We start from the raw sequence: 15,598 nt of genomic DNA on the forward strand, positions 1-15,598 counted from the left end.
AAACGGAATTCGAGCAGCCTCGCTCCGACCACGACGAGGCCCACTTTGTTGGTTGCCGCTAGTTAGCATTTCACAAAATGCATACAATGTTTGAATAGCTATTAGAGGAGCAACCAGGTCATCCAATTGTTTCCCGATATTAAACGGAATAAGTGCGAGCTTTGATCATGGACTCTTCAGCTATGCCGTGCCAAATATAGCAGCGGCGGCCTGGACATGCAAACAGAGACGGCTGTCTTTAAACCTAAAGTGGCCCAGTGTCTTTAGGGAAATGCACAATTATTCATGCATGTAATCACTCGGTGGATAAATATTTGCGTTAAATAGGCAGTTGTATGGGTGGTAAACATGAACTGCGCTCTCATTAGAGTAGAAACCTTGGCACAGGGTGGGCATGCATTACACAGCACTCTACGTACATGTTTGTTTTTAAGCCTAAATAATAATGATACTAAGTTCTTCCTGGACTAATTGTGAGTTACGATATCTTCTTTTGCAGATAATTGCAGGGTCTGTGAATCACTAAACAGATGCTCGTTCTTTGCCGGGATTCACTCACCCAGAACTTTATGAGAAAGAATGAATTCTGAGGACCCTTGCCAAACAATTCCTTCAGCCCTCCTTTCTTCTCTGGGAATTTGTCGTAAATCTGACGAATATCCACCGACTCGAGCAAGGCATCGTTGTAAGAGTGATTTGTCTGACCGATGTGCACGAAAAGATGCTTGTTATACTGCACAGAAAACAAAAAAAACAAAACAAAGAAAACATGTTAGAAACAGGAAATCTTCTCAAAATGACTGCAAGTACTTGATTGTTTAGTTTTATAACTAGGGATATCAATCTATTCAATATTGTAAATACATTTATTTTTTGATATGTTAAGTAAGCTAATTAATCATGATTAATCAAATAAACAAATAACAATATTTGGTGAGAAAATTCCCTGCAATGGAGAAAATTCACATACATTTCATCATTGTTGCAGACAAGTAAGTTATTGAATAGACATGACAAAAAGGTTTATAAAAAAGACAAAAAAAATGTATCATCATTTATAATAAAAAAAGAGACAATTTATAAACAATAATCTTGATGCTAATTTATACATACTAATGTTCAGAGTTAAATTGTGTTTGTTCATAATACATTAACTAATGATAATTTATGCAACCTGACAGTTACAGTTAAAGTTACTCTTTAATTCAAATTGTTAGTTTTATATAATTTAACATAAGCATATCACTGGCATACAGGCCACAGTGATAGACTTTTCAATTAGGTTTATTTAGGAGTCATTCACTTAAGTACAACAGTATATAAAAAAAAATATCAGTATCACTACGATAGTATTTTACTATGGTACAGAAACAATACTTTTTTGTAAGGGTGATAATACCTGAATTGTTACAACAACAAAAAATTCACAATTCACTTTCAGTGTATTTTGGAGACATAAAATTGGTTAAACCAATTTATCTGATATTCAAAGAGCAAAAAATTTATTTTTCCAAATCAGGAATATATTAAATTGTGAAAAGTAGGCGTTGCATACTAGATTTCATACTAGAATGTGTGTTTTCAGTCAATTGTAGAGGACTCCTATCTGAAAACACCCACTTTTGACTTGGAGGCTGAAGGTCAATGATGAATCATGCACAATAAGACCAGGAATCTGTATTAAGAAGTAAACGGCTCCATTTTAATTTTAATTTTAAGAGTGACATACAGAAGCTACTTACAGAATCTGGATCTCTCTGGTGCTCCAGAAAAGCGGAGAATTCCACAAGCCTGAGTTTCGATGTACCGATAGATCGGCCCTGCCAGGCGGGAACTGAGGGCGCCGGTGCTGTCGCGGGCTCATAACCTACACACACACACACACACACACACACACTGAATATTAGCTCTTCTAAACAAAAAGAGTGTTAAATCTCAATGGATACATTAAAAGAAAAAGAAAAGAAAAGGCAAACGGTGACATACTTGAGATTGTAGTTGTGACAGCTGGCTGGATAGGGTACGCTTGCTGGGCAAATGGCTTAATGCTAAAACAAAGACAAAGGAGAACTAAGAACAGGAAAATGAGCAGTCTAGCGGCACTACATACTGAAGAGATTAAGAGGGTTATACAGCAAAGAAGAAACAAAGCTGCGCAAAGTATTCAAACTTGGATTCAACCCATCATTGCCTCTGGAAAGGCTTCCTCTATTGCTGATCCCTCTGAGAGAAAGAGAGAAAGCTGGAAGGGTCAGGGAAAATACAGACATCAAGAAGAAGAGAACGACAATAAAGCAGACAAAACAGAGACAGAAAGAATAAATAAGATTTGCATTTCCTGAAGGAAATACCAGTGCTTGCAAGGAGAGCAAAAGAAACACATACAAGTTAGAAGAGAATAAAAAGGTTCAGAAGATGTTGCAGACAAAGAAGAATGTGAAAAAGAATAAGAAGTTAAAGGCAGAAGAAGGTAAAGCATGAAATTATGAGCAGCCTACCTGAACATTTAGTCTGAACAGTGGGACAGTTAGATTGAACAGTTAGACTGAACTGTGAGACAGTTAGATTGAACAGCTAGACTGAACAGTGGGACAGTTAGACTGAACAGTTAGACTGAACAGTGGGACAGTTAGATTGAACAGCTAGACTGAACAGTGGGACAGTTAGACTGAACAGTGGGACAGTTAGACTGAACATAGACTGAACAGTGGGACAGTTAGACTGAACATAGACTGAACAGTGGGACAGTTAGACTGAACATAGACTGAACAGTGAGACAGTTAGATTGAACAGCTAGACTGAACAGTGGGACAGTTAGACTGAACAGTTAGACTGAACAGTGGGACAGTTAGACTGAACAGTTAGACTGAAGAGTGGGACAGTTAGATTGAACAGTTAGACTGAACAGTGGGACAGTTAGACTGAACAGTTAGACTGAACAGTGGGACAGTTAGACTGAACAGTGGAACAGTTAGACTGAACAGTGGGACAGTTAGACTGAACAGTGGGACAGTTAGACTGAACAGTGGGACAGTTAGACTGAACAGTTAGACTGAACAGTGGGACAGTTAGATTGAACAGTGGAACAGTTAGACTGAACAGTTAGACTGAACAGTGGGACAGTTAGATTGAACAGTTAGACTGAACAGCTAGACTGAACAGTGGGACAGTTAGATTGAACAGCTAGACTGAACAGTGGGACAGTTAGACTGAACAGTGGGACAGTTAGATTGAACAGCTAGACTGAACAGTGGGACAGTTAGACTGAACAGTTAGATTGAACAGTTAGACTGAACAGTGGGACAGTTAGACTGAACAGTGGGACAGTTAGATTGAACAGTTAGACTGAACAGTGGGACAGTTAGAATGAACAGTTAGACTGAACAGTGGGACAGTTAGACTGAACAGTTAGACTGAACAGTGGGACAGTTAGATTGAACAGTTAGACTGAACAGCTAGACTGAACAGTGGGACAGTTAGATTGAACAGCTAGACTGAACAGTGGGACAGTTAGACTGAACAGTGGGCCAGTTAGATTGAACAGCTAGACTGAACAGTGGGACAGTTAGACTGAACAGTTAGATTGAACAGTTAGACTGAACAGTGGGACAGTTAGATTGAACAGTTAGACTGAACAGTGGGACAGTTAGAATGAACAGTTAGACTGAACAGTGGGACAGTTAGACTGAACAGTTAGACTGAACAGTGGGACAGTTAGATTGAACAGTTAGACTGAACAGTGGGACAGTTAGACTGAACAGTGGGACAGTTAGACTGAACAGTTAGACTGAACAGTTAGACTGAACAGTGGGACAGTTAGATTGAACAGTTAGACTGAACAGTGGGACAGTTAGATTGAACAGTTAGACTGAACAGTGGGACAGTTAGACTGAACTGTTAGACTGAACAGTGGGACAGTTAGATTGAACAGCTAGACTGAACAGTGGGACAGTTAGACTGAACAGTTAGACTGAACAGTGGGACAGTTAGACTGAACAGTTAGACTGAACAGTGGGACAGACTGAACAGTTAGACTGAACAGTGGGACAGTTAGACTGAACAGTGGGACAGTTAGATTGAACAGCTAGACTGAACAGTGGGACAGTTAGACTGAACATAGACTGAACAGTGAGACAGTTAGATTGAACAGCTAGACTGAACAGTGGGACAGTTAGACTGAACAGTTAGACTGAACAGTGGGACAGTTAGACTGAACAGTTAGACTGAAGAGTGGGACAGTTAGATTGAACAGTTAGACTGAACAGTGGGACAGTTAGACTGAACAGTTAGACTGAACAGTGGGACAGTTAGACTGAACAGTGGGACAGTTAGACTGAACAGTGGGACAGTTAGATTGAACAGCTAGACTGAACAGTGGGACAGTTAGACTGAACATAGACTGAACAGTGAGACAGTTAGATTGAACAGCTAGACTGAACAGTGGGACAGTTAGACTGAACAGTTAGACTGAACAGTGGGACAGTTAGACTGAACAGTTAGACTGAAGAGTGGGACAGTTAGATTGAACAGTTAGACTGAACAGTGGGACAGTTAGACTGAACAGTGGAACAGTTAGACTGAACAGTTAGACTGAACAGTGGGACAGTTAGACTGAACAGTGGGACAGTTAGACTGAACAGTGGGACAGTTAGACTGAACAGTTAGACTGAACAGTGGGACAGTTAGATTGAACAGTGGAACAGTTAGACTGAACAGTTAGACTGAACAGTGGGACAGTTAGATTGAACAGTTAGACTGAACAGCTAGACTGAACAGTGGGACAGTTAGATTGACCAGCTAGACTGAACAGTGGGACAGTTAGACTGAACAGTGGGCCAGTTAGATTGAACAGCTAGACTGAACAGTGGGACAGTTAGACTGAACAGTTAGATTGAACAGTTAGACTGAACAGTGGGACAGTTAGACTGAACAGTGGGACAGTTAGATTGAACAGTTAGACTGAACAGTGGGACAGTTAGAATGAACAGTTAGACTGAACAGTGGGACAGTTAGACTGAACAGTTAGACTGAACAGTGGGACAGTTAGATTGAACAGTTAGACTGAACAGCTAGACTGAACAGTGGGACAGTTAGATTGAACAGCTAGACTGAACAGTGGGACAGTTAGACTGAACAGTGGGCCAGTTAGATTGAACAGCTAGACTGAACAGTGGGACAGTTAGACTGAACAGTTAGATTGAACAGTTAGACTGAACAGTGGGACAGTTAGATTGAACAGTTAGACTGAACAGTGGGACAGTTAGACTGAACAGTTAGACTGAACAGTGGGACAGTTAGATTGAACAGTTAGACTGAACAGTGGGACAGTTAGACTGAACAGTGGGACAGTTAGACTGAACAGTTAGACTGAACAGTGGGACAGTTAGATTGAACAGTTAGACTGAACAGTTAGACTGAACAGTTAGACTGAACAGTGGGACAGTTAGATTGAACAGTTAGACTGAACAGTGGGACAGTTAGACTGAACAGTTAGACTGAACAGTGGGACAGTTAGATTGAACAGCTAGACTGAACAGTGGGACAGTTAGACTGAACAGTGGGACAGTTAGATTGAACAGCTAGACTGAACAGACAAAGAAAAAGAAAGTGCAGATGAAGACAGAGAAGAAGAAGATTCAGAAAAACAAGAAGATGCAGATGAAGAAGAAGAAGGAAATCAAGAAGAAAATGAAGCAGAAGAAGAAGGTGGTGGTGAAGAAGGTGCAGAAAAAGAAAGTGAAGAAGAAGATGCAGAAGAAGAAAGTATATAAAAAGAGGTAGGTGAAGAAGCAGCAGCAGCAGAAAAAGAATGTTTGATGTGCCTTACATGCACTTTAATACGAGGAATAGCTTTAGTGGGACAATGGTAGCAAAACTTCTAGAGATACTCACTCTTGTGAAGATCCAGGCTGGCCCGTGGATATCATGCCCTGCCAAAACTAGAGAATAAGATAAATAAATAGACAACAAAACACAGGCTATCCACACGCACACACACCGTCTGTGCACTCTAGATACACGAGTTATCACATTGCCATTGAAAAACGAGGTGTACTATGTGCCATGCAGTCTAGTTATCTTGAGTGTGGCATTAGTGGGCTTATCTGATGAAGGCAGGTGATGGGGCACAGCTCTGAGGGTGTGTAATGGGATTGGACCCGGTGGCCAGCCGTGTGGCTGAAGTAAGTGTACTGATAGGTGGGTGCCAGAGGGCGGTCTTACCCCTGCTGCTCCGGGGAAGGCAGGACGCGGGATGCCCGGAAGACCCAGTTTGTTGTGGATGGCTGTTGCAGAGACGATCTGAGCCGAGGACATGGAGGCCATACTCTGAAGAGCTTTGTCCTTCACGCTCTGATCCTTTAATAGCATTTACAAAAGAAATTAAAACTCATAAACGGATGGACACGGTGAGCTAGGGGTTCAACTGTTTTGCAAAAAAACACGGTTCGTTACACACGTTTGTACCATGATTCATCTCATGTCTTACAAGTCTTGGGAGACTGAGACCAGTGTAAATGCTTGCTTCTTGAATTGTTTTCTAATTTATTACAAAAATGTACTGGTCAAAAGTTTGGAATAAATACGATTTTTTATGTTTTTGAAAGTTTTTTATGCTCACCAAGGCTGCATTCATATGATCCAAAATACACCGTAATAATAATAAATAAATACACCTTAAATAATTTAAAAGAACTGTTTTCAATTTGAATATAATTTAAATGTAATATATTCCTGTGATGGCAAAGCTGAAATTTCAGCAGCATTATAATCAGAAATGTTTCTTGAGCAGCAAATCAGCATATTAGAATGATTTCTGAAGGATCATGTGACACTGAAGACTGGAGTAATGATGTTGAAAATTCAGCTTTATAAGGAATAAATTACATTAAAACATTAAAATAGAAAACAGTTCTTTTAAATTGTAATAATATTTCCCAATATTACTGATTTACCTGTATTTTTGAACAGACAAACAAATATATAAAAGACTTATTTGAAAAACATTTAAAAAATCTTAAAAATCTAAACTTTTGACCGGTAATGAAAGTACAAATTATCGGCCTAGCAATTGGAGTGAAAATCTAATTGAAAAATACAATGCAATATATATTTTTTTACTTTCCACTTAAATTGTTAGGTTAATAAAATGATTTTTTTTTAAATAAATTAGAACATACAATAAAACTATGAATCCAATACAGTGATGTTCACTGCGATAACAGTAATAACAGGTCATCCTGCAATAATGACACTGAGAGTTTTTAGATTTGCGATGTAGTGGTCTTAATTAATTATCACAAACAATAAAAGAGTTCAAATATTTCTATATTTACTGGATGAAAACTGTGACCACAGAACCGTGGTACAAACCGAACCGTGAGACATTGGAAACCATCACACCCCCCTACAGTGAACACAGAACATGGGAATATAAAGCAGCCCACGCGCTCACACACAGATCCACAGATAAGAAAGCATGTTAAAAGATTCTTCAGAGCTATAAAGCCATTGATCTTAAGAGGAATGTGCTAGCACTAAAGACGGAAAGTCTGAAAAGAGCGAAAGCCTCCAGCGCAGAGAATGGGAGATTATAATGTTTAATATCGAGTGCAGAGTGAATGAGAAGTGAATTTAATGTTATGTATTATCTTGCAGCTCCTACATTTCTAATAAACTGCATTGTGTCAGTCGGGAACAAGGTTTAAGTAACTTTCTTTTTTTTTTTGCTGTGTGTAATGTTCTCATTTTAAAAGCTCCAATCAAGGTCACCAAACTGAGCTGAAACAGAACAGATGAACGCATTAGAGAAAAGCGCCTGAAGGACATCACTTTCTCCTTTACACATCCTCCTTGTTATTTTCACAAGGAGGCTAAAGATGATTTCTGAATATAGAGTTTAAATAACTCAAGGAATGTCTGTGCATAGACACATTTCTAAAACTGTTAATTTAATTAACGGAGCTAAAGTGTGTATGGCTATTTTCTACAAAGGCAAACATTCCACGTGCTTATTGTATAGTGTGCATGGCCATATCAGGATGGAAGTCTTGCCACTGATCATGTTAAACAGCCAGTAAATTGGAGCAGAACTGCATTGAAAAGAGTGAAAAGTGGGCATAAGCGGAGAATGAACATGCTGGGAGTCATGGCTCACGTATGAGAGAGTGAGAGCTGGCTTAGAGAGAGGCAGAGAGACTCAGAGCTCAAGCAGGTGTTTAGCAGCTGCTATACAGTGACGGCGACACGTTGATGCACAGTCAAGAGCACTGAGGACTCGTACTTACCATGCTTGTCACCTAAATGCAAACAAACAAGGTTACATTGTCAATTTTCAATTTGCACTTTTTGGCAAGTTAATTCAAACAATTTATGAGTGTGCTGAGAGACTTGTGACAAGTTCACAGATTTATAGATCCGATTCACAGATTAATTCCTGCTGAAAGACCAGCATAAATTGTGTTTTGGATGTCAGGATTCTTAAGTAGTTTAATATGGTTAGACAGATTCCACCAAGCTTCACCAGCTAACACCGTGTTCACACCAGCCTGGTATAGCATGTTGCGACACGCAAATCTAGGCTGCTTCAAATAAAATCAACAGAGCTGCATAATTTTGACATGATGCACTATGGTAATTTTATTCTTCCTTTCCGTCTAAAATGGAATGATTTTATTTACAAATTTCATATCATGAATTGATGACTATTAAATATATTTCTGTCATGACAACTCTCTGAGAGATTTGCATGGTAATAGAGATTTATGGTAATAGAGATTGGCATGGTAATGGGTATGGGTATGGCAATGTTTATGTATTTGGTATTGGCGGAATAGATTGGAATAGACAATGATGCTGCAGTACCAAGACTTGCTACTGTCAATACATTCACAGACACTGCTGTGAGCATGTAAGACATGCTGCTGCTGCACATGTAACATACATGAAATAGCCCCCATAGCAGATATATACAGGTGGAGCTGGGGAAGGTGGAGGGTTTCAGAAAACTTTAGACTACTAACAGCAATGCTGAATGTTGAGCCGCAGCTCATTGGAGATGGTCCTCACTGCAGAACACGAAATCCAGGGGGAGGAGTTGGATCTGGACCCAGATCCAACTCCTCCCACCTTACATATACCTAAACCTACCCATCTCTACCCCCTGATCCCTAAACCTACAAATCTCCACCCCTTAGATCTGGATCCAACTCTGCCCCCTGGATCTCGTGTACTGCAGTGAGGTGCTACTGGCTCATTGGCCGCTGAAGCAACAGCAACCAATCAGATGTTCTATGTAGATAATGATTTGATCGCTAGCAAATTAGTTAAAGACTAACTGCGCCATCTAGAGTTTCATCTCAGAACTAGGTATTCACTACTTAAACTTTTGACTGTTGCTTGTGACCACTTCTATACGAATTTTTAACATGATGAAAATTGTTTCGCTAACCTCAACAGTCTCCTTACGCATGTATTTTTTATAAGATTAAGTAGGAAACAAATAAACCAATTTTATTTAAAAGTCTAAACTTAGGGTGCGTTTCCCAAAAAGCATTGTTAGCCAACTATGGTTGCATATTCCATCGTCATTCAACAATTCCGAAACCACAGTCCCAACGAACACTCGCAAAAAGCATCGCAAACTTGTCTGGTTGAATATACAGCTCTCGTCCTGTGCTTGGAAGCATTTAGTTTCTTGTTGTTAAGACATGCAGACTTACATAGTTCATGCTTTTGGGCACAATAAGCAAGCTAACATGACATCGATATTTTTCAATCAATTTATATATATATATATATATATATATATATATATATATATATATATATATTAGCGTGTCAATCAGTGGCATTCATGTGTATTAAGTTAGAGGGATCCCACAATGAATCAATAAAGCAAAATGACAGGGATCAAAAACAGTGAAGAGTATGTCAATTAAATACTGCATGTTAACATGATTAAAAAAAATTAAAAAAAATCACAGCTTTTTGTTGTTTGTGTAAATTAACTATAATATGACATTATCACTACACCATCTGTGCATGATGCCATTATTGGTGCAACCATGTTACTACAGTTTTGGGAAACAGTCGTGACTAGCTACAGTATATTTAATTTCTCTAATGATGCATCATACCATAACGGTAGTTAAGCAGCGAGTTGATCGAAGCAATTTAAGTCGCCATCAGCTGGTGAACAGGGTGCTGACCAGTATAGAACTAGTTCTAACTATCATAAACTAGAATTGAAACTGATGCTGGTCTTTTCATCAGAGATATAACACAATGACTGAATAAATGTCATTTTTATTTGATAAATGTGATTTTAGTGATATCCTCCCCATGATATGCTAAGCCCTCTGAAGTCACACTGCACATGCTAATAGTAAAACCAGGATTAAGGAGTCAGTGTGAGTGCTGGTCAAGCAGATGAACTACAGAAAGCATCTTTAGGAAAGATTTATAGCCGATAATATGGCAGTTTGAGATTACTGTGGCTAGGGTTTCATTACAGACCAGCTCAAAGAGGGGCACCATAATGACAGTCATTTCAGTCAACATGTCTCAGATAAGAGCACACTGGGCAGGTTTACTATAATGCTACGCTGCAAATGGCAGGAGGGAGCTCAAATTCTTCCCTGCTCCTGATTTCTAATTTGCTTTAGATGAGAGTAGACAGAGACCCATACAAAAGCTGGCTGTTTTTACTCAGGCAGACGCCAGTGTCCCTGAAAGACCAGCCATTCATGGCGGAAATGCACACAGACGCTCCACTAGGCACACACACACATACACTCGCACACAAATGGGGGAGTCATTAATCTATCTGAGTAAACTGGGAACTGTGGAAAAGTGTGCTGGTCAAAAGGAGTTAGTCATCACCTCACAAAAATAAAGAGAACGAAACAGAAGGAGATAGAGAAGTCAGACCAACCTCAGGGTCTTTTCAGTAAACACAGACATTAGGAAATGACCCTTGCAGATGTATCTTAAATGACAGGTCAATTTATTATCAGATTATCCCTTCCACAAAAGGCCCCTTTTTTTCTGTAAGCCGCAGCCTTTGTGGACGAGATGCATTTGATGTAAGGTGATTATATGCAGCACACTTTGCTGTTTATATGGCTGAATCACACAGGGTGGGTGTTTAGAAATGGTAGGAGAGAATGTGGTGGTGGTGGGGGGATGATTTCAGTAGTTTCATTAATGCAGCATGAGGAAAGCGTTTGACGGCCAGTGGGTTATTGAAAAAAAAAAAGCCAAGAGAAAGAGCGAGAAGAGAGGGGAACGCCACAAAAAGCATCTGAGCGACGGCCCTAATGGGGCTCTTTGGGCCAGACTTCTTGTGCAGAGCGTTTTGGGAAGAACAGATGACCTCATTAAACTTCAGAAGAGATAAAGGCAAAGCAGCGCTGGTTTTACTCTAGACTGTGCTCTTCCTGTAGTCATGTGGCCGCTCGTGTTGTTTAAGCAGTGACCAGAATCCAGCTGAACTCTGACCTCCAGCTCTCAGCCACTCTCACCAGCTGAAGCTTACTGCCAGCATGAGACACTCCACACACGACACACACACACGCAAACACGACACAGAGAAATGCATTCATGCGACCAGCAAAGTGCATTGTGCTTTTGAGGCTTTGTTTTGTCATACAATGGTTTTCAAATTTGTACATCTTTAAAGCAGTTCTTTCTCTCATTCTAGTTTAATTTGCAGAGGCAACTATAAGCCATTTGAAGGTTGAATTCCGGAAAATGTAAACACTGTGACTGTGTCACTATCAAAAAATCCTGACACATTGACAGTAACACTGACTCAATCAATGGCGTTAGTTTGGAGGCAGGGCTAGATGTTTTCCTGACCAATGGCAGTTTAGGAAATCTTAGGAACCTTAGGGTATTTTTACACGACAACAATGTATTAAAAACTAAAAATGGCATCAAAACGATCCCTGTTCACATAGATCTGAGAAAACGATTTAAAAACGTTGTGTTCTGCTGCCAGGCCAGTAGATGGCGGTCACTTAGTAAAGAAACACTACGCGCCAACAGACTGAACACGTAATGCTCATGCGCATGACGTCAACGTTTTCACAAAATCACGTTTTTGTAGTTTACACTGAGACGATAACGGTATTGTTTTCAAAAACGTGCACTTTGAAACCCATTTTCAAAAGTTCGCGTTTTCAGGCCCCCAAAACGCCGTTGTCGTGTAAATGAAAGGCCAAAATGCATAAAATGTTTTCCGTTTTTAGTTGAAAACAGCCTCTTAGATTATTTTGCACAATTGTGCAATTCTTTTTATTTTGTGACACTAGCAGCACAGATTACAAACTTCACTTTTCATATTAAACTTTTATATTGTAGTTAGACACAAATTAAAGATATTAAAAATTCAGTGAACTTAAAGTAAATAATATCTGAACTGGTTTGTAAAAAAACATGCACAGATAATCAGAGTTTTTTATATGCGTTTATTCTAATGCATGTGGAGCTCTTATAATGTAAATTAATAAATGCTTATTTATCAAAAAAAATATCCATTTAGTCATTTTATACCTACCATTAATTCATTTATAATTTAATATATTTTATAGAATATTTACCACTAAGATGGAACCTAAAGATTTAGTTTGTGAACTTCTAAAAATTCTGTCCCCAAAATTACAGGGATAGAAAACTGGAATTTACAAAACCTCATTTCCAAGCCAGTGAGCAGCACAATTTACTGCATTATGGAACAAACTTAATAGTTGCCTTTTCTCTCCAGAGCTATTGAAGTTCACATCCATATTAATTTCCAAAGCATATGCCTCTTTTCAGGTTTGCGGCATGTGCCAACCGCTCCTGCACCCCTGCTATATTTAACCAGGAGTCGGCGTGGGACCTGTAGCGTTAGACTCAGAGCACACGCACTTCGCGGTCAGTGAAACACAGAGGAGAAGACGGCCACTGATGAGCATGAAAGGAGGAACGCACATCGGGGACGGAGTACAGGCGTTGAATTATGTATGTTAAACAGGCCGTCACATGCGAGGGATCTAGGTTACAGGAATTAGAGCAACAAGGCATTCACAGGAAACAGGAAGTGAGACGCATGGCAACCACAAGCCCAAAAGCAGAAAAGCGCATACCTTTAGCTTGGAATGAAATTCACGAGATTTCCTTCTGGCAAGAACCTGAATGTGACTAGACACCTGCGGGGTAGGGGAGGGGAGGAAAACAAAGGAACAGCCTGTAACCATGGCGATGAAAAGCCCCCCTGCAACTGGGCAGAGCCAGACGTACCTTGATGGCAGCTTGGATTTCTCGAACTTTCTTTCTTGCTAAGACCTGTATGTGACTAGACACCTCCGTTTTTCAAAACAAAACAAGAAAAGCAAAAAGAAAAGAAAGCAATCAAGAATTACAGACATTTTTAACAAGTCAAACATTTGAGGACGGCAGCCCAGCGCACCGGCCCGCTCACCTCCTCATTTAAGTGAGCTGATTAAGGAGTATGCAGGCTTCTTAAGCACATTAAGACAGAGCAGATGTGATCTTCTGTGTACAGAATGAGAATGGCCACGTCTAGTATTCTTCGGGGAGGATAATGCGAGGGCCCCGGGGCCCTTTAACCACTGCTCTGCATATCCCACCAAGTCAGAGTTCTGTTTGTGAATTATGTACTAATAGTGTATTAATAGTGCTGTGAGGTGGGAGGTTGTGTGATGTTGTAATGAGGCTCTGCTCCGAGGGGTTACGTGGAGAGCGTTCCTCGTCTTAATCAGGCCAATCACGCACAAGTGGCTTTTGAGCGGGCCTCGCGCTCGACACGGTGTATTAATGAGGTCGCCGGTCTCCGGAGGCCCGCCGCTCTCAACTCTCACGGCAAAGTCACATTTACACATATCTCAGCAGCACAAGTGCTCCTTTGACCTTTCCAAATTAATTACAACAATCACTTCAATGGTTCAGGCTTTGCCAAATGAAATTACAATGGGATTGTTGTGATGTTTCAGCGTTCGGGTCGATTTCTGGGCTTTTCACTTTGCTGGGAATTTTTTGAAGTGTCAACCAGATTTTTTTTATAATATTGTCCCCATAGGTTTGTGCCATTTCTTCCATTATAAATCATTAGGAAATCACTTTATGTAAATGCATGTTCTGGGTTAAACACCATGTTAGGTCTGTCAACACAATTTGGGGCATGCTGCCGATTACAAAAGCTAATTTTAGCCCTCAGTTTGTTCAGTGCACTTTGCACTTTTCAAACTACTAATTGTAGGAAACGGGCTATACCAGGTGTACAGGGTGGTCACTTATAGACAATGGTCATTATTCAAATATATTAGGCTAAAGGCCCAGATATACTTCAAGCGAAATCGAAGACCGGACTGATGTGACGTCATTTTCGAACAAAATCAGGCCGAAACGAAGATAACAAATGGAACATAATTGTAAATTGTAAATTACTACCAATATTTGATTGCTGAATGCAGTAATTGATCAATCAGAATCAATTATTTTAGCGAGTTATATGAGTTAATTTATCAAACATCATAATTCAATGCAATGTAAGGCTTCGGGTGGATAGAGAACAAGGCAACTGTTTAATTATATTATTTAACGGTCTTAAAACAGTGTGATAATTGTAAGAGATATCCTGCAAATGTAGTGGTTTACTGTAACCAACTGAAGGATCAGAGAGCGGCCTAGACACTATATAACATGGAATATTGACATATCTCATTTAAAACAAGAGGATGTCGTGAATCATGTTCCCTGTCTGCTGCATCTGATAAGAGCTTTGAGACATGGCCCTCGAAGCACAGCCCACTGAAGTGTTAAAGCTGCACCAACACATACAGATCACCATGACAAATTACACTACAGTCAAATGGAGAAACAGATTCATGGATTTAAACAGACATTTCAGTTCTGAACAGGTCATCATTAAAATTGTGTTAGCTAATGTGTGAGTGAATGTGTCTTCAGTGGCGTGTTCTCATACAGCTGAATGAAACATCTGCCGGCTGAGCCCAGCGTTCAGGGTCCGTCTCTTCAACAATCGCATTAGCGTTCTTGTGCCCAGCCTGATCATGCTGCAAAGCTCCATGCTTCTTCATGAGTGGCTATGTGTGTGTGTGCGCGTGCACGGGGGTACAACCTTATGTATGTGTGTGAGACTAGGGGTGGGCAATAAAGAAACACCTCAACCTAGATGCACAGAAAGAACAACAGGTGTCCCTCAAATGCCTGTTTCAGTCCACAGGCCAAAGCAGCACATATTTTTTTCATATATTTTTAACACAATCACAAAATGTGATCGCACAAAATACTTGTGCAAACTATTCATTCATTGTTTGAAAAGCACATCTTGGCTTTTAAAGGCACACATAATATCTAGTCAGTAAATCTTACTGAATACAGATATTTTCAATAGTTCACAGCTACAGTTAGGCGTTTTGGTTGTCAATTTTATAATATTTTAATATACTTTTATATACAAATTAACATAGTAATATATTTATTCTAATGCTGTCAATATTTTAAAAAAGCAGTTAATCGCATATTTTTTCTGTAATTAATTGTGATTAATCACACCTAGCATTAGTTTTTA

At 39.7% G+C, this 15,598-nt stretch overlaps 1 protein-coding gene across 6 annotated transcripts in view; it reads right to left on the reverse strand.

Moving 5' to 3' along the window:
• Window positions 1–15,598, reverse strand: part of tead1b (TEA domain family member 1b) — a 75,549-nt gene that overhangs the window by 6,953 nt on the left and 52,998 nt on the right. For 2 of the 6 annotated variants that reach the window (XM_084110145.1, XM_084110146.1), the window contains exons 5-12: window positions 13,285–13,347; window positions 13,131–13,193; window positions 8,286–8,297; window positions 6,223–6,357; window positions 5,893–5,939; window positions 1,987–2,048; window positions 1,743–1,867; window positions 560–733 (exon numbers count right to left, since the gene is read on the reverse strand). In XM_084110145.1, coding sequence (XP_083966271.1) covers window positions 560–733; window positions 1,743–1,867; window positions 1,987–2,048; window positions 5,893–5,939; window positions 6,223–6,357; window positions 8,286–8,297; window positions 13,131–13,193; window positions 13,285–13,347 — 681 coding nt within the window. The remainder of the gene's footprint in view (window positions 1–559; window positions 734–1,742; window positions 1,868–1,986; window positions 2,049–5,892; window positions 5,940–6,222; window positions 6,358–8,285; window positions 8,298–13,130; window positions 13,194–13,284; window positions 13,348–15,598) is intronic. The other 4 variants (XM_084110147.1, XM_084110148.1, XM_084110149.1 and 1 more) reach the window with 4 other exon arrangements.

This window comes from Abramis brama, assembly GCF_963993115.1.
Source record: "Abramis brama genome assembly, chromosome: 3".
NCBI classification, from domain to species: domain Eukaryota; kingdom Metazoa; phylum Chordata; class Actinopteri; order Cypriniformes; family Leuciscidae; genus Abramis; species Abramis brama.